We start from the raw sequence: 18,569 nt of genomic DNA, 5'->3' as shown, positions 1-18,569 counted from the left end.
TTCATTTTTTTAATGTACTATGTGATGTATCATCTTCCCTTTATATCTGTCGTATGATATTAATGATGCCAAGTCATACTGCCATCAGGCTCCATTAGAACTCAGGAAGCCTTTTTCTTTCAGAAAAGCTGTAATTCAGCTGTGGATCACAACACAAACTCTTGTTTCTTGGCACTGGTGAAGTCTGGTGACTTGGCCAGTTACCACATGTAGCTTTCTTTAGAGTATTTGTAATTTTATCTGCTTGCAGTGGCAAGTTATGGGTTGAGGCTGTTGGTTTGTTTTGGTGGTATGATCATTTAGGCATTAAGGGGAGGGCAGTCTGTCTGATACAAACGCCCATTTTCCATACCTCTTGTTTTAGGTATAAATTGGAACAAACTGCAGGGGCAGCAAACAGTTGAACACTTGTTATGCAATAGGTGATGTTATTGTTTATCTCTTTGAAATGACAGATACCTTAGATGAATACTTCGAGTATGAAGCTGAGGAGTTCCTGGTCTCCTTGGCCTTGCTGATCACTGAAGGTCGAACACCTGAATATTCGATAAAGGGCAGAACAGAGGGCTTCCACTGTCCTCCAGCACAATCAAGTCAGCCCCCAACAACTAAGCATGAATGCAGCGACAGAGTGGCTCAGGTATGATAGTACCCATTTCATCTCAAGTATTGTGGACTTTGTTCTTGCTACCGTGATCAAAATCAGATGAGAAGTCCTGGTAGATTCACAGCTAAGCACGAATAACAATTACTTTGTGACAGTTCTGCATTTAAACAAGTCTGTAATTTAGTATTATACTAATAATAGATCAGATCTGTCCTTAAAATGAAAGATCATTAAGCCTTTTATCCTTGAACATGAAATTCTGCAGACTACCTGAATGCAGTACCTATTTCAGTCTTTGTTATGCAAATAGCAAGTGCTATACTTAGCATACTTGTTCTTATTTTGAGAAAATGTAGGCTGACTTGCCTAACTTTTTGATCTTCCAGGTGGTATGGAAAAGTTAGTGGTCCAAAAAGCAGGAACACCATCAAATCTAGCCAGTCTCTTTTGGGTTAAGGCTGGAGCATCCCATCTCTCAAATAAAAAGTGTTGTGTGATTTTACACTGTTATTCATGCAGAAGTTAGCCTGCTCAAAACCACAATGTTTCTTAAGATACTGCTGAAGGTGACGTGTGGAGAGAGTAGTGCAGTGTATGGTAGTTGGAGAAAATTGATGAGAGCTCTTTTTATATAGTTGCTCGAACAGCAACCATAAATGATTTGTTACTTTTTCATTTAATACTCCTGAGATCTTACCTCTGATTTGATGAAACGTAGTCTTCAGGACTTGATCCTTACCTTCTTCCAGTTCTTTGGAATTCATCTTAAAAATAGTTTTAAACGTGGCTACTATTTTCATGGCTTGCATTTATTCCCTCAGTGTCGTCAAGCCAGGCGAACCAGATCTGAGGTTATGCTGCTGTGGAAAAACAATATTCCGATCATGGTAGAAGTGATGTTGCTTCCAGACTGTTGCTATAGCGATGAAGGGCCTAACACCGAGGCGAACGATTTAAACGATCCTGCAATCAAACAAGATGCATTGTTGTTAGAAAGGTGGATTTTGGAACCAGTTCCTCGACAGTAAGTTGGATATTAGCATTAGTTGATAATTGCAAGAATCTTGTCCTGTAAATCTCCTTAAAGTAGCTGGCTACTGTTTTGGAATTGGCCCTTTACTTTTAGGACTTTAGGATCTGAGCAAGTCACTCAAGTAGTGAAATCTTTTAATCTTTTAATCTTACTCTTGCTGTATCCATAATTTCTGCATTGTGCAATGCAGAGTATATAGTGTTCCTAGCTGAAAATGATCATTTTTATATGTGGTCTGTTAAGTTGTATAAAACTTTATACAGGTAAGAACAAATCAGGCTGTGTAGTCTTCAAAATGTTTGGAATTTCATTTTTTTCCTTGACTCAGACATGTTTTATTTTCAGAATGAAAATCTGTAAATAAATTTGTATTCCAGTATTTAATGCAAAATACTTTAACAATACACATGCATAATATATATAACATAAAAATAAAGTATATTTTTAAGACTGTAATTTCCTACAACATATTTAAAAACACTTGACCTTCTACCCAACAGCTAAAAGTATAAATGGAGAAAGGAAAGAGGACAGCAAGAGATATTGTTGTGAAAGCTTAGTTTTAATAGTATTCTATGTTCTAATTCTCGTAGTTCTCTCTGTATATTCTTAACATCTCTGCACTTCTTTTAATGCATTTTAGAAGTGGAGATCGATTCATTGAAGAGAAGACACTTTTACTGGCTGTTCGCTCTTTTGTTTTCTTCTCGCAACTGAGTGCATGGCTGAGTGTTTCACATGGTGCTGTTCCCCGTAACATTCTGTACAGGTATGTTTGAGGAGCAAATTGTTTTTATTTGCTGTCTGTCAGTTGTTGCAACTCATCTTAAAACAATTCCCATCTGTCCTCCTCTTTGCTTTCAGAGGATGCCGCATCATTGGCCCAGCCCTCTGGTGGTTGTGTATAGTTCGTGTACTTTGCAAAGTATGGTGGTATGTTTTTATAAATGCTCTTCTGTACTGTTTCAGGGTGAGTGCTGCAGATGTGGACTTGCAGTGGACGTTTTCCCAGACACCAACTGAGCACGTCTTTCCTGTTCCTAATGTTTCTCACAATGTGGCCTTGAGAGTCAGTGTCCAGTCCTTGCCCAGACAATCGAACTACCCAGTTCTGACTTGTAGTATTCACACTAACCTTAGCTTTTATGAAAAGCAAATGCAAGATCGTAAGTTACATCAACGCAGTGAATCCAGTGCAGCAGAGCAGTGCAGTACCTCCAGTTCACAGCGTGTCTATGGGAAACAAGCGTGGACAATGACACCTGAAGGCCTACTTAATGTAAAAAAGACACCCGAATTTACTACGTCTATCAGAAATTTAAAGATTTATCCAACTACTGGCCTTGGATCTGACTGTGGGGCATCACAATCTAAAGTTCAGTGCTATAATGCTACAGCAGACAATAAGACACAATCTCATGAAACGGCTGTCAGAACTTTTAAAACCTTTTCTTTAATTGATTCCCGTGTTACAAATGGTCATTGCTCTCATCAGTCCACAGGAGAAATCAACCCTTTAATAGGCTCTTTACTTCAAGAGCGACAAGAAGTCATCGCAAGAATTGCTCAGCACTTGATTCACTGTGATCCAGCTACTTCACCAGTTGTTGCTGGACATCCCTTCAACCTACATGAAACTGGCTCAGCTACACCAAAAGCTTTTCGGAGTACTTATGAAGATGAAAACTTGCTTAAGAAAGGCAAGGAAACCTCCCCTGCTTCTGTTGCCAACTTAGATAATGCAATACAAGAAGATGGTGGTGAAGGCAAAACCAGAGCAATACCAGAGATCCCACGGCTCGATCCCCGTGCTCCAGTGAACCACTGTGGCCGTCCCTCTGCAGGAGAGGGAAACCCTCTCATCGATTCTCTGCTTCAGGAGCGGCAGGAGGTTATAGCAAGGATTGCCCAGCACTTGATTCATTGCGATCCAGCGACTTCTCATGTTACAGGATGTCCATTCAAAGTACATGAAACTAGCCCAGTTACTTCAAAAATTTTCCGAAGTACATATGAAGACGAAAATTTGCTGAAGAAAGGCAAGGAACCACCTTCTGTTTCTTTTGCTAAATCCAATTTTTCTTTGCTAGAAGACAGCAGTAAATCAAGGACGAAAACACCTGATACTCCTAGCAGTCCTTCTAGGTTTGATGGTGAATCGAAGGCTTCTCTGAAACTCCAAGCAAGAAGAAAATTGGTTTTAGCAAAACCCAATGAAGCTGTCCGAAATGCATTTCATCAGACTTCAAATAAGACTTCTCATTCATTTACTAACATGCACACATCATCATCATGTGTTAAAGAAAATAAATCTGAATTGCCAGATAAATTGGAAATGATACATTCTGGTTATGTGCAGAAAGACCAGATAACCAATAGAATTAAACAGTGTTCAAATTTTAGCAGCATTGATGAACAGATTTGCACAAATAAACTTAAAGAAAGAACAGTTGTTAGTGAGAACAGCAACACGGACAGTTTTAACAATTTACAGCTAGATAAATGCAGAATACTTGAAGGTACAAAAAAAGCGTCTGCGATGCAGGCATCTGACTCTTTGCACAAGAATGAGCTCAAGTGTTTAGATAAAGACTCAAAAAAAACAAATATTTATGAGCAAAATACTCAGCTTATTAGTATTGAAAATTATTTAAATAAAGACCATGACAGTTTCAAAAATAAAAACAAACAAGATAAAACAAAAACTGCACATGATGAGAATGAAGACCCAGTAGGCCTTGATTTCCAAAGCACTTCTCAGAAGAAATCTGTGGAAGACAGCTCACTCAGGTGTGAGCGGCTGAAGAACCCAGATGTGCAGGTAAACAGAGATACAAAGAGCAATTTCTTTAGCCACTGGCTGTCATGTGGCTTGTGACTGCATCCCGTATCTGCTAAGGGTGGTAGGAGGAAGGGTTTATGTCTGACTTACGTGAAGCAGCATGGGGCTGTTGTCTGCTTCAAGGTCTGAAGTGATGTTCGGCCTAATGGTGCTTCCCTCACCCATCCTTAATTATAAATTTAACATCAAGAACAGCATTGTCTTGTTCTGCTCATTGTGATAGCATTAGAAATGACAGGTTCTGTAGGCAGTTAGACATCCTGTATAAACGTACCAGTGTCTGAATGTGGTATGTGGTCATTTGAAAGTCTGTAGTGATTGTAGATTGAGTCAAAGAGAACTTTTAATCTGTTTCATAGTACACCAGTGTGATGCAGATTCACTGGCTGCAGAAGTCTTCTCCGTTAAAGCTAGTGAATGATAACTTGATAGGCCGTTGAAATAGCCCGTTAATATCTTGAATAAATCTGTTTTGCTGGCAGAAAGCACCATCTCTAAAACACACAAATATATGGCGGAAACACAACTTTCGATCCTTGGATGGAACTTCAACCAAGGCTTTTCATCCCAGAACTGGATTGCCTCTACTTTCAAGTCCTGTAAGTTATTGTTGAAGTTACGACTTAATTATGACTTAACTTGTAAATGAGAAAGGGGGTATTTTATTATATTAATATCTGCATTACAGAAGCAAGATGCCTAGGTGAAATTTCTGTTTACTTTGTGTCAGAGTGATTAGTTTTGCAGGTGGAAACCTGAGAGTTAATACTTGAGTGAAGTTGAAGAATAATCCTGGAAAAGAATATATTAAAGAGTTCTTGAGGCATTCTCAAGACTGACAAAAGGTTACATCAAAAATTCTATGGCAAACAGTTCTTTGGTGATATTTTAGAGTACAAAAAGTATTTTGAAGCTTAGTGTTTTAAGTGTAAGCTAACACTTCGTCATTTAAGAGTTTTTGTATGAGTTATTAATACCTGGTGGCCTATTATTCTAAAGCTTTTGTTTCTGTGAACAGTCTGTACGGTGTATTTCTCAGCATCCAGAGGTGTCATTGCATGACTAAGTGACACAAGACAGCTGTGATAATGCAGAAAGGCATTGTTACAGTTCTTGGAATGTTGTTTGGGACTTCTAAGAAAAAGGCAGTATGAATTAAAGCTACTGAAGCAGTGATCTTTTGTAATCAACATACAATGTGTTTCATCCTTTGCATATAAAGGATGTGATATTTTCAGAGAACTCTGATGGAAATCACTGGAAATCATAAATATTTGTTTATTTTTGATGCTGTGCACTGCTGCAAAGAGATGTTCAGCCTGTTGAATGAGCTGGACAGTGATTTGGGGGCTTACCTCACATACTTTCTTGGAAGCTCCTGACTGTTTACGTTGATCTGATTATTTCATTTTTTAAGTAGTTCTGCTTATCAGAATTTACAGTCTTTAATTTTGGTATTTTCTTCACTAAGTTTAGAATGATGCTCTTCTGCTTTGTTTTTGATTTTGTAATGTCATGAAAATTCCTGGCAAACTTGTGCTTACTTGCCAAAACTTTTTTTACTGGAGGTACAGTTTTCAAATTAACATATTCTTTCCCTTCTGAGGTTCCTCAAAGAAAAACACAGTCTGGGTGCTTTGATCTGGATTCATCACTGCTGCAGTTGAAATGTTTGTCTGCAAGAAGGTACATTTTATTTACCAGAAACTTTGAGCCTTTTTTTTTAGAAATGGAACACACACATATATCTGTATGCAACAGCAAAGCACATTAGCAAATACAAGGTGTGGGTGTAACGTAAGAATCCTTATTTTGAAATAACTTTCTAAAAGTTTCATTGCAATTATGCAGACAGTAGATTTCAACCCTTAGTGTGTTGCATCAGTTGATGGATTTTTTCATGATTCCAAATTTTCATATGTTAAAGTAAAATGACTGTGTATCAGAAGTAGATAATCTCCAATTTTACTTTCGATTGTTATAAAAATGTAAGTTTCTTAAAAAAAAAAAAAGTCTAGATTTGGCTATTTTGTTTCTCTGCAACATGGAGTCATTGCAGAGCTGTCTCACTGGCTGACTAGAGGGGACTATGTTTGCTTTATGTTGTCTGTGGCATGAGACGTGCTCATGTGGCACCAGGCTGGACTTTGGTAGATGGTCTCCATGGTCTTTTTAAGATGCCTGTTGAAATCTTCTTTTGTTTAAACGCCTGCTTCATGGCTGTGGCTTGCTGTGGCTCTGGCTTCTCCGTGGCAGGGCAGAGTGGAAGCTGGGTCCCCCCGGCCTATGGCTTGTAGCCAGATTTCTCCTTTGGTCCCCAAATCAGCACAGCTAAGGAACAAAACCCCAGTATGATGTAAGATACACTTGAATATTCAAGCAGAAAAGTTTCTGCATTCTGTGAAAAACCATTTTTTCAAAACAGTGTTATTTTTACGTGAATAGAGTTGATCGGGTTAAACATTTTGCCTTAGTTTGTTCAGAGAACCTTTTGCAAGGGACCAATCATGACCATTTATATGTTATAACTTAAACAGCTTTAATATGGTAGTTTGGAAACTTCAGGATATGAAACAACTACATGTGGGAGAGAGTTTTCTGTTATTTTGTTCAGTTCCTACTAGTGGAGTTAATGAACAATGTAAAGCTGTGTTGTCTGTATCTCTTTTAATATAAAACTTGTGAAAGTATTTTTCAGTTACCTAGAAAATGTTTTGCAAAGGTATTAACAGGCTGTTACTGCTTTAGGACAATATTTTGTAATACAATAAGTGATTCTTTTTAGAGCTGGTTATACCCAGAAGACAAAAGCAAATGTCTTTATCCATATGTTTATTCTTTTTTTTTTTTTGATAGCCCACAACAATGTATAAACAGAGACAGTGATCCAGAGAACCATGGGAAACCGTTTTTAAGTTCTAGTGCTCCACCAGTAACAAGTCTTAGCCTTCTGGGAAACTTTGAGGTAATGCATATTCTCTAGAAGCCTTGTGGTATTTTTATTACTCTTCTGTACTGCTTTTTAAGAGTGCATTGCTGTGGATAATTCCAGCCTGACTACAATGTAAAAGTTCATAATTAAATTGAATGACATTTGTTTTAATTTTCATCTATAAAGGCATGTATTTTGCTCTGCAGACATCTCTCTCAGATACAAGCAACTCAATCTCTAATTTTCTAAGTTTTAATTCTCACAATGGTTAAGTTAGGAGGCTTTCTGTTGGCTTAAGAGATTTAACAACTGGTTATTGTTTGTGTTGTAGTATATATACACCTAGAAAAATGGATTCATACTTTCATTCTTAAAATTTACTCAGTATGTCACTAAAGCTACGTGACATCAGTGTAGTAAACAATGTATTTAAAGTGTAGCCTCCAGCTTTTGACTTCATGTTGCATATCAAATGTCAATGACTAAAGCATTTATGCATTGCACAGTATTTTGTGAAATGCAGAGTGAATATGTTGAGTAAAGTTCCAGATTAGTTTATTGTTTTTTCACATATAGTGCATGTCAAGGAAAGTCACGCATAGATCCTGCTGCAGTAAAACTCTCTGTGGGCTCTTGCACAGTTTTCAGGAGGACTAAGATAAGATTTTCCTGATGCTTTCTTTTAGACCACTGTCATCTTGCTGAATGTTCCTCTGTTCATCCTAATTTTTGCCTTTTTGCCATGATTTTTTGGTAGGTCACCTTATGAAAGAACTAAGACCCAAGTTCTTAGAAAAACTTGTCTTCATTTGCTGCGTGCATAGTCTTGCTATATTTTGAATCATTCCCAACCTAAGCTATGTGTGTTTTGTTTTTCAGGAGTCTGTCTTGAATTTTCGCTTAGACCCGCTAGGCATCGTTGAGGGCTTTACAGCAGAAGTGGGAGCAAGCGGAGTCTTTTGTCCCACTCACATGACTTTGCCAGTGGAAGTGTCATTCTACAGCGTTTCGGATGATAACGCACCCTCTCCTTACATGGTAAGTGTATGGTCAAATGTATTTTGTCTGTTTAAAACCATTAGGCTGGAACAAAGCTCACATGAGCTTGTCAGGTGAACTTGTCTAACTTATACTTTAATACAATAATCAAACGTGTTTGAGATGTTTTGTAATTAGCTTATTATCATACATAAACTACCCAGAGCAATGCAGTTTCTCAGCTGAGCAGGTACATCTGGGGTAGTAGAACTTGGTGAGGATTTTTTTTCCCCTCATCCTTTGGCACAGCAAAACCCTGCAGTTTTGACAGACAGCTGGCTACAGATTGCAGAGGCATTACATTCTGATAGGTGGAGATAGGTGAGTAAAGAGTTCAGGGAGTGAGGCTTTGGAGGGATCTGGGATATTTCCAGCTGCTTGTGATCAAGTTCTCTTCCTTTCCCTTCTCCCTTTCCCCAGCTAGCGCTTTTTCTCCCATTGCTGTACCCCACCATCCAGTTGCTCTGATCATGGGATATTGAATGTGTTTGTCTGTCTCCACAACGGAGTGATCAGCCTCCACTACCTCTTTTTATCCAACTTACTTAAAATAGGCAGTGAGGCAATAGGTGGACTACAGGATACATTTTGGTTATAGGGTACGTTTTGTTGTCCAAATAAGCTGCTGTCCAGGGCAACTAACTGCTTTGCCAGCAAGTGGCTTAGGTATAGGCCAAGGTTCGGTTGTGGATGGAGACTTTAGACTCCTTGTCTAAGTTGTTTAGCCTTTTCTTTTTGAGGCAATGTTGATGCAGCTAGTGTGACATGTCACTCTCATAAGCTGCTTGGTTTGCTGGTGTTCACACTGGCACAGTAGTTTTGTTCTTGATATCCATGTAGTAATTCTGTTCTGCACTTCTACCGTGACAACAGTTTTTGGTTGCCTAAAAACTGTTACCGTGTAAAAGGCAAAGGTCTGTTGGATGCTAGCATTGAATCAGACAGCTAATTTTGTTCCGAATGCCTGTTAAGTAACTTCAGTGTTACCTAGGTGACAGATCTAATACATGGTAGTCTGTTTAAACATGTAAGTAAACTGTTGAACACCTGAAAATTTCAATGTTTCAACTTGGCACTTACCACATTTCTGACCTTCTGTTTTAAAGTGGATTCAGAAAATGAAATCAAATGGGTTTGCAAGTTAGGCTTGCAAACGTGAATATATCTTCCTTTGACCATGGAGAAGTATCAGGTTTTTTGCTTTATCTTTCTAGATTATTTCATGTAAATTTCCAGGAGGCGAAAGGATTCTGATGTTCCTCAAATGGTTAAAGTGACATTGCTTATTTCCCTACCAGGGTTTCTTTGTTTTAGGCTTTTCCACATGTTGTAAACATGCTATTATGCCTGAGTCTCACAGGATTAATACAACATTTATATAGTGCCTCCATCATCAGAAACATTGTTTCTGTTTGTATAGCTAGTTTCATTGCTCTGGGTTTTGCTTTTTTGTCTTGTTTTTTTGTACAACTGTTTCAGTACAGTACACCAGTTGTGCACCCCAGTTTAATTGAGCGCATGCTCTGGCGCAATGCCTTAAGGGTGACCTCAACGGTGTCAGAGCAGAGTGAATTCCTCCGTGGATGCTAAGTGGGACGCTCAGATGCTCTGTAGATCCCAGTTGGTACAAAAGCAGATCATATTGTTGCTAGAGTTTAGGATTAGAGTAGAAGATTAAGTGCATCTGCTGCCTTTTGAAAAGCAGAAATTAGTTCTTTGAGGATGGAAGTATTATTGGTGCAGTTGTAGGCCATATAAAAATGGAAAGGCAAGTCTTTCATTTTAGCTTAAAAGCCATTTTAAAAAGCAAGCTCTATTCTCCATAGCTCCCTGACTGCTAGTCTGAAGATGTGGAAACTTGGAAGTTGTTTCAAGAGGAGAATGTGCTCCTTATTGCACAGCTTTTAACGATCTGCCAAAGGCTTTGTAAGATCCCTACTGTTTTTAACTGCATCTTAAGTGTTGTCTTTATTCTTTAGATTTACTCTTAAAAACAATCAGCAGTGTATAAGTAGAATTACACAAATAGAACATTTTGATTTGTTTCTACCACACCCTGTTAACTATATTTGCCTTTTCTTTCCAGGGTGTAATTACTCTGGAGTCCCTTGGTAAAAGGGGTTATCGGGTACCGCCTTCAGGAACGATACAAGTGGTACGTACACAGCAGATATGGGTGCTTTAAAATCACTGATACCAAGACATTCATGCAGATGTTATTTATTAGTGATGAACACAAAGGTAACAGTGGGGAAAAAAAACTGAATTTCTATAGAAACTTGTAGTATTTTAATTATTCAAAGTATACATCGGTGTAATTTGTGATTCCAAACACTTGAGCCCATCCATGCTGTGAAGAGGTTCCAAATCAGTTACTGAAAGTTTGGGATATTTGTTGACATCCCTTCGCTGAAGAAGTAATGAAGTAATTCGCGAATCCAAATTTTAAAATCCTTTGAAAAGCAACTTCCAGGTTGTCTCCATACTGTCCAGGTTGTTCCATACTGTCTTACATAAATTCTGTAAGATTTTAAAAGCCACGTGCTTTTTGTAATAAAATCAGAAAGTATATCACAGCTACTGCTTAGAGCCAGTGTCTTAGTCTTAGTCTGTGTCTTAGACTCTTAGTCTTAGTCTGTCTCTTTTAAGAATCCAGTCCAAGGTGACACATTGCTAATTTCAGGCTTAAAAGTGGAGCCTGCACATATGCTTCCTGCAAGCATAGTGTATCTCCAAAATAGTGCAGACAAAAGTCTGACTAGAAAAATAAAACAAAAATGGGGAACGTAGATTAGCAAAGTAATAGTAGTCCTGCTAGTGTTTCAGATCAGGTAATGATTACTATTATATTAAAAAAAAAAATTTCTAGTAGCTTAAGTGTTAAAGTGAACTGAAAAGCTGCACATTTTTCCCACAAACATTCCCGTATGGCACAAGAACAAAATGCATAGAGGATGGTGAGTATTTTGGCAGGTAATATTTTTTTTCCATTTTTCATCTCTAAAGAGTTGTATTGAACCATTTTTTTTTTTTTCAGACCTTATTTAACCCTAACAAAACTGTGGTGAAAATGTTCGTGGTGATCTATGACTTGAGAGAGATGCCAGCTAATCATCAAACATTCCTACGGCAAAGAACTTTCTCTGTTCCTGTGAGACGAGAAATCAAGCGGACTGTCCATAAAGAAAATAGTCAACAGACTGAAGAAAGGCTACTTCGCTACCTCATACATCTGAGGTAAGCTTCTTGGAGTTAAAAATAAAAAATGTAAAAATAAATCCAAATATCTGCCAAAATTTATTTCTCTCTTGATTCCTTTGCTAGCCTGCCTTTCTTTTTACAGGTTTATGTTTTAAAAAAAAAAAAAAGAATGCTCTTAATTTGGTATTCAAGGTAGATGGTAAAAGAAGAAAAGCTAGTAAATAAATTGGATCCTGCTTGGGAGGAACAAAGTTAAAATAAAGCTCTTTTTAACATTTGTATGGCCTTGTAATTACTTGTTTTCCTATGAACAGAGATTTATTCTGGCTGGATCAGTGTATCTTTTTGAGGTTAAAAGAAATAGTGAGTGTGCCTGTTACACAATAGAATCCAAAAAAGGATCAGTGTAGAGAAAGTGGCCCGTGTGCACATGTGCCTGTTCAGCAGAGCAGGTTCTAACATGAAAAGCATTTGGAATTACTACTAAAAATGAAGTGCAGTGTTTACTGGTAAAATGTAAATATGTTTCGTGATGCGGTACCACTGACGTGCCTTTCACTTTATAAAATATTCACACAATCTTCTTTGAATGATTTACAAAGCACTGCCTGAAACCAGATGCTGTGCTACTGTTCTTTGGATGTTCTGAAGACTGCAATTTGAAGCGAAGGAGAAATGCTGGCTGTACTTTGTCCTTTGGCAGTTTGCAAACTTTTGCCAGCGTTATTGTACTAAACGAACCACATTCATGCAGTCCCAGTGATTTCATTGCAGCACTTCAAAACCTGATGACTGCTGACATTTTAGAGCTAGCAAACTAAACAAAGTCAAATCTCTAACTTGTTATGGAATTACTTCTGATGCTTATTTCCCCTATTTAGAGGCATTGACTTCTACCCAGCAGACTTTCAAAACACAGCTTCAGCTTTGTCTTTGACTGATTCCAGACCAACACTTTTCATTAAATGAAAGTTGACAGTCAAAAAATGTGTGCTGGCTTACTGGAGTGGGAACATAGTGTCACGATGAGGATGCTGAACTGTTTTCACCCTGAATTTTAGTCTGGTTTGAAATTTGTCCTTTCAGGTCACACTAACTTAACTTGCTTAGTCTGACTTAACCACCTTATAAAAATTTTTCTTCTATGGTAAATTGTGAAAAAGAGCGTGTAGCCCAGATAAAAGGCTCTACTCACTTGTAATGTTGTTTTTAAAATCTTTCATTTTTAAAAGCAGCAAAGTTCCCTGAAACCCATTTTACTGAAAACTTGCTATATAAAACAATAAGTGTTTTTCATTTTTGTTACTCAGGTTGGCTTAAAACAGCTTTTCAGTTTTAGTTGCAGTTGTTGTAAGCCTAAGATGCTTGTTTTCACATTGAAATTTTTGCTTAAACAACAACAAAAGGAAGTCACAAACTGTAAGCTGCATTGTGGTGGCATCTGCTTGTGAGGCCTTAATTATAGTTGTCAGCACTCGCATTATGAAAGTTTTTTTTTTTTTTTTCAAGTGGTAATTCAGCAAAAATGCTTGCATAGGTCTGGAACTTAACATTGGCAGCCAGTTTTTCTAAAGCACTCTTTCAAGTGTCAGATATAGCGTGTATGTGTGTAGCTTTTAATTTTGTATGTTTGAGGGATTGTTCGGTGTGCCGTTAATCTGTATTTGTACAGGTACGGCACTGACATAAAATGTAGCTTGCTTGGCCAGCACAGATTTCTTCACTGCACAGAAATTGAGAGTTGCATCCGCAGTTTAAGAAATCTCTTGAAGATGTTTTGGAAATACATTTTGTGTTGTTGCGTGTCAAGCAAAGTTTTTTGTGTTGTAATTAAATCTGCGTTAATGTAGGAGCCGGGAGACCAGCTCTGCTCACACGTTACTTCTGCCCTGCACTGTAACGGTGACGACAATCAGTTGGTTCCTGGGTTGTGTTCTGGCACCCCTGCAAAGGCAATTAAGCAGTTAACATGCACACAGCTCAGCATTTTCAAAGTTTTTACAGCTGGTCAACAGTCCTAGTTACTGACATGTTGCCTCTTTTAATTCTATGGAACATAATTGCTGTTGCTTCATGGCTAACAGTGGTCAGTTCTTCATTAGCCAGATGTTCCTGAAGGTGAGGTGGAGGGGATGCTTCAAACTAGTTGCTCAGTAGTGCTTCCTCAGGGTGGTGACACTTTTTTTGCAATATTTTTGTGATGTGGCATATGATGCGTTTACCGGTGGAAGCTGAAGGTATCTGTCACTAATTTGCTAGCTGCTTTTTGATCTTTCTGATCTCTAAGCATTTTTCCGGATCTAGAAATCTGTGTTGTTGTCCTAGTGATTTTTATTTATGGATTTACTTAGATTTTAATGATTTTTGTTGTATTGTCTTTTCTTCTTGCAGAAGGAAAGGTCTTAGTATATATGTTTTTATGGTTACCCTGCTGTAGCCTGTTTCTTGGGTTTACTTTGTTCTTCATGAATTTATTCTTCATGATGGCCCATAATATACATAAAGGCTTTTGTGCTTGTATTTGTCATTTCTCCAGTAATGTTCATCACTTAAAGTTTCTTTCCTCTGCCAGACTTTCTAGCTCATCTATTACTGTGTTTTTAAGTCTTCCTCTATTTATCTATTGGTGCTGTTCCTAGGACACCATCTGTCCTAGGAAACACATCTCTTATGTTTTTCTTGGTTTTCTTACACAAAACTACTGGAACTGCCACAGCTCTGGAGCCAGTCCTGCGCTGGCCGCTCCACCAACACCCACAAGAGTGTATGTAATTGTCTCCTGATTATTCCAATGTATTTGCACATATGAAAAACAAAGTTACAAATCCCAGTTACTATGATAAATATTCCTTTAAAAAAAAAAGGCAGTAGAAGCAGAATCTAGAAGAATCCGCAAACTGTTATTGTCTCCCACTCATTCTCTTCCAGTCTTTGTGAAATGGCACGCTCAGATGAGCCAGATTACAGGGAAGGATTATTTACTGGGCAAAGGAAATCTTGCAGGATTCTCACTGCTAGAAAATAAAGAGCTTGAAGTTAAAATAAAAATAATTAAAAAAAATCTGATAGATCCATGTGTATAATGGGGATAATTCAGGTCAACTTTATGATGGTGCTTTGATAACTAGATCTAGCTATACTGTGACTAATGTAATCAATCATACTTCAGCTTCAAAAGGTGTTTCAATACCATTTTTATTTAAAAACGTGTTATGAGCTGCATGCTGTCTTAACAAACTGAATACCTAAAAAAAAGTTATTCGCCTCTTTTACTCTTTCTTCACATGCCTTCCTTCAGAGTCTTCCCCCTAAGATAGAAACTACTTTGGCTGCCAGGTGAAGGGCTTCCCCATTGACAACACCATGCAAATCAGTGATGGATAGGAGCTCTTCGTGGGTCAGCAGGAGCATTCTGCTAGATGCCCCCCCCCCCCCTAAAATTTCATGCCCTTGACAGAGAATTTCCTCTCTCTAGCTGTGGGATGGCTATGGGCTATTCGCTCCACTGCTCTGAACGAAGATGTGGCACAGAATCCAATTCTACAGCCTGCCTGCCCCGAGACAGCTCAAGCCTGCTGGATCTTACGTTGTCTTTCTTGTGCCTCCCAGAATTTCAATCTGATTATGTCTGTGTGTATTACAGAGACTACTTTTGCTTCGGTGCATTCAATGAGTAAATGCTTATTAAAAATCTGTCCAAATTGTAGTACCCATAATAATACAGTGTGTACTTTGATGTGAGCAATGTGCTCTCGGCATGTATAGTGGTATCATTTTGTTCTTACAGTAGCAATAGCTCTTATTTCTAACACAGTAGCAGTAGCTTTTCTCCCCTACCATGACATATTGATAATGATGTTCATTGGCCATAAGAGAGAGTACTTGGGATCTCCTGCCCTTCCTGGGTGAGGAAAGGGAATTAAGTTCTGCCAGATGCAGACTCAGAATACAGTTCTCTGAAATGCAAATCGCGTCTCTCTATCTATAGCTGTTAAATCTCAGCGAAAGTGGAACTGGCACATTTTTGGCAGGTTTGAAGGCTGTTTAGCTACAGCATAAGAAGTAAATGAGCCCAGAAATTGGCCACTGTTTTCTTTGGTGATTGGGCCAGTGAACTCAACTCTCTTTGAAACGGCTCCGTATTTCTTGCAAAAACCCTCTTTATCAGCTTGCTTGCAGAGATCCCTGTACCTGCTGCTTCTTAGGTTAGAGTTAAACTTGGCATGTTGTATAAAGCGTTGGTAAACTTCTTGCTTTACATTTCAGAGAGCAATGAGATCTGTATGATTGAAATATGTATTTGATATGTATATATATCTCTTGTGATATTGGAACCTTCCCTTTTGTGTGTGCTTAGGGCACCCTTTGGGCATTTTCAGGAGTGCCCACTTAAGAGCACTTCTCAGCTTTCTAGATGGCTGAGAACTTTAATCTCTGACGGTACGTAAATGCAGCATGAACTTCAAAGATCCCATGCCACTTTCAAAGCTATATTCTGTATTTGTGGTTAGGAACAGAACCTTCAAATGCCAGAGAAAATGAAGTAGATAGAAAACGTTACTCTTTTTTTCTTTAATTTTGTGGTCAATTTGTTTTCTGGCCTTAATTTCTGAAAGGAATGCATTTAATTCAATAGTATTTAAAGGTTATTCTTTTTTCTGTTTTATATAATGCAGATATTCATATCTTTTCAGGTTCCAGAGTTCTAAATCTGGAAAGATCTACCTCCACAGAGATGTAAGGCTCCTATTCTCTCGGAAGTCCATGGAAGTTGATAGCGGCGCTGCATACGAACTCAAATCTTACACTGAATCTCCAACAAATCCTCAGTTTTCACCAAGATGTTAGCAAACAATGGCAAACTAAAGTATTCATCATACTGTTGATTACTCCTTACAAGGGAAGATCGGTAAAGCTGACAGTATAAAATTAAATCTGTAAAGGAATGAAAATAGCGCTCAAGAGAGAAGGTTCTTATGTGATCCTGGACCAGTTTTGTAAAAGGTCTCTGGAATGAGCTTTGTGTATTCCAAGTAGACTGGAAATGTACTTAAATCTAATCTTTTTGTACTGTTTAAAACCACTTCATTGGATGTGTTGCAATAGCAAATTCCCAAGTTAGTTTAGTGTTTACACTTTTTATTTTATTTTTCAGTTATTTAATATTTAATGTTTCATTTAATACTCAAGTGATGTTTGTCTTTAGTGTTCTAATGTAGCATAAATCCTATGTAAAATCATACTATGTATTTTTGGCATTAATATTGAAATCTGAAATATATACAGATGTCTTTAATCTGTGTGATGTTTTTAAGTGATATTCATTTAAGTTATTGAAAATGGGGACAAGAGTTGAATTTCCGTAACATTTCATACTATGCAAGCATTCGGCTTTTTTCTTTTCTTTCTTTAATGGTACCCTTTTTTCTTTTTTCCCCTCACATACAGATTTAATGCCACTTGCGACCATAGCGCAGAATGTTTGTTTACTTACTCATGCATTCAGATCATTGATTCAATTCATATTTGGCTCCCTTCATTTCTTTCTTTCCTAAAGGGCCACTTTAATATTGCTTTTTGTTAGTTTCACATAATTCCCACCCCCCCATATCTGATTTCCGATTGTGCTAAAGGATGTACTGTGCAAACGAATTAGCATTTATATCTTAAATATATGCAAAAGCTATGGAACATGTACTTTGTTTTATTTTTAGATAAGGAGGATCTTCATGTAATCCTAAATATTTTTAATAGATCAATTCCATTTAGGCCACTAGGTGGCTATATGAAGTTTTACTCGAGATGCTACGTTGGGAATATAAATGCTTTCCAATACATGTATTCCTAAAACAAATCAGTCAGATAAACAGTTTATGCTACGTGTTAAACTGTGTAACTGAGAGAAATAAAGCTAGAAGCATTTGATTATATTTGAGGTATATATTTAATAATGAAAATGAAGCTTTATGATGCTTGCTGAAGATCTGGGTTTCTCTGCTGTCTTATCTTGGTTCATGTTTTTCTTTACATCACTGTTTTCATAGTGTCAGTGCTATGAAGGGTGACCTTCACATTTGGGAGTATAAAACCAATATCTGATGAAGAATGGAGAAAGAATGAGTGTGCCTGTTGTGTATTCAACACTGCCCTTAGCTGAGATGAGAAGTCACTGCATCGTGAAATCTCCAGGAAGCCTGCCAGGGAAAATAAGGGAGACCAGACTTTCCAGATGATACTTATCCAACTATCTTGTATATTCAAGTGGCTGTTGCTACAGAAGGGCAAAGCCCAAATATTATTGAATCCATTTCCAACTTCAGTATTTTTCCCTCTGTTACACTGGGTTTTTAAAGGTTAGCTTTTGTATAACAGAGACTTGGGAAAAACCACACAGGAGATTGATTGTGGTTTCTAGTTGTGTGTCTTGTAAACCTGAAAAGGTTTCTTTTGGTAACAGAAGAGTCAAATACAACCGCAGTTGTACTGCGTACATAACTAGGATCTAGACTAGGATAATGAAAATGTGCCCTAGTTTCTCTGTACTCAGTCACAAGCAAACAGCATGTACCCATAAAGTACTTGTTTGTGTCACGGTGCACATCTGCTTGCATACTTGATGAAATGACACTTAATGAAAAGTCATAAATCACCCTCAGTAAATTAACCTTACGTTTTTGCACTGACAGTATGCAATGTTTGTATGTCTGTATCTTTAAGTGACTTCAAGCCATCTTATTCTCTCTTTGGAGTAATATATTTATCTGTCTTGAACAGCAAAAAAAAAAAGTGTGGATTTTGGGTATGTGGTCACTACAAGTCATGTCCAGGAAATGGATCTGTATTGACTTACATAGTCAAACTATACTTGGTCCCTATATGGATGCCATTAACCTAAGGTCATTTTCATTTTTATCCA

At 37.7% G+C, this 18,569-nt stretch overlaps 1 protein-coding gene across 4 annotated transcripts in view; it reads left to right on the top strand.

The window, feature by feature from the left end:
* The window catches only part of ATOSA (atos homolog A), a 46,892-nt gene extending 29,943 nt beyond the window's left edge, over positions 1-16,949 (top strand). For all 4 annotated transcript variants that reach the window (XM_035553901.2, XM_035553903.2, XM_035553900.2 and 1 more), the window contains 11 exons: positions 456-640; positions 1,429-1,631; positions 2,284-2,409; positions 2,610-4,461; positions 4,965-5,081; positions 6,089-6,168; positions 7,339-7,447; positions 8,294-8,452; positions 10,539-10,607; positions 11,490-11,689; positions 16,348-16,949. In XM_035553901.2, coding sequence (XP_035409794.1) covers positions 456-640; positions 1,429-1,631; positions 2,284-2,409; positions 2,610-4,461; positions 4,965-5,081; positions 6,089-6,168; positions 7,339-7,447; positions 8,294-8,452; positions 10,539-10,607; positions 11,490-11,689; positions 16,348-16,501 — 3,254 coding nt within the window. In that variant the 3' untranslated portion in view covers positions 16,502-16,949. The remainder of the gene's footprint in view (positions 1-455; positions 641-1,428; positions 1,632-2,283; positions 2,410-2,609; positions 4,462-4,964; positions 5,082-6,088; positions 6,169-7,338; positions 7,448-8,293; positions 8,453-10,538; positions 10,608-11,489; positions 11,690-16,347) is intronic.
* Positions 16,950-18,569: the final 1,620 nt, after the last annotated feature.

This window comes from Cygnus atratus, chromosome 11 (genome assembly GCF_013377495.2).
Source record: "Cygnus atratus isolate AKBS03 ecotype Queensland, Australia chromosome 11, CAtr_DNAZoo_HiC_assembly, whole genome shotgun sequence".
Taxonomy (NCBI): Eukaryota; Metazoa; Chordata; class Aves; order Anseriformes; family Anatidae; genus Cygnus; species Cygnus atratus.
This window is presented reverse-complemented; position numbering and strand designations above follow the sequence as displayed.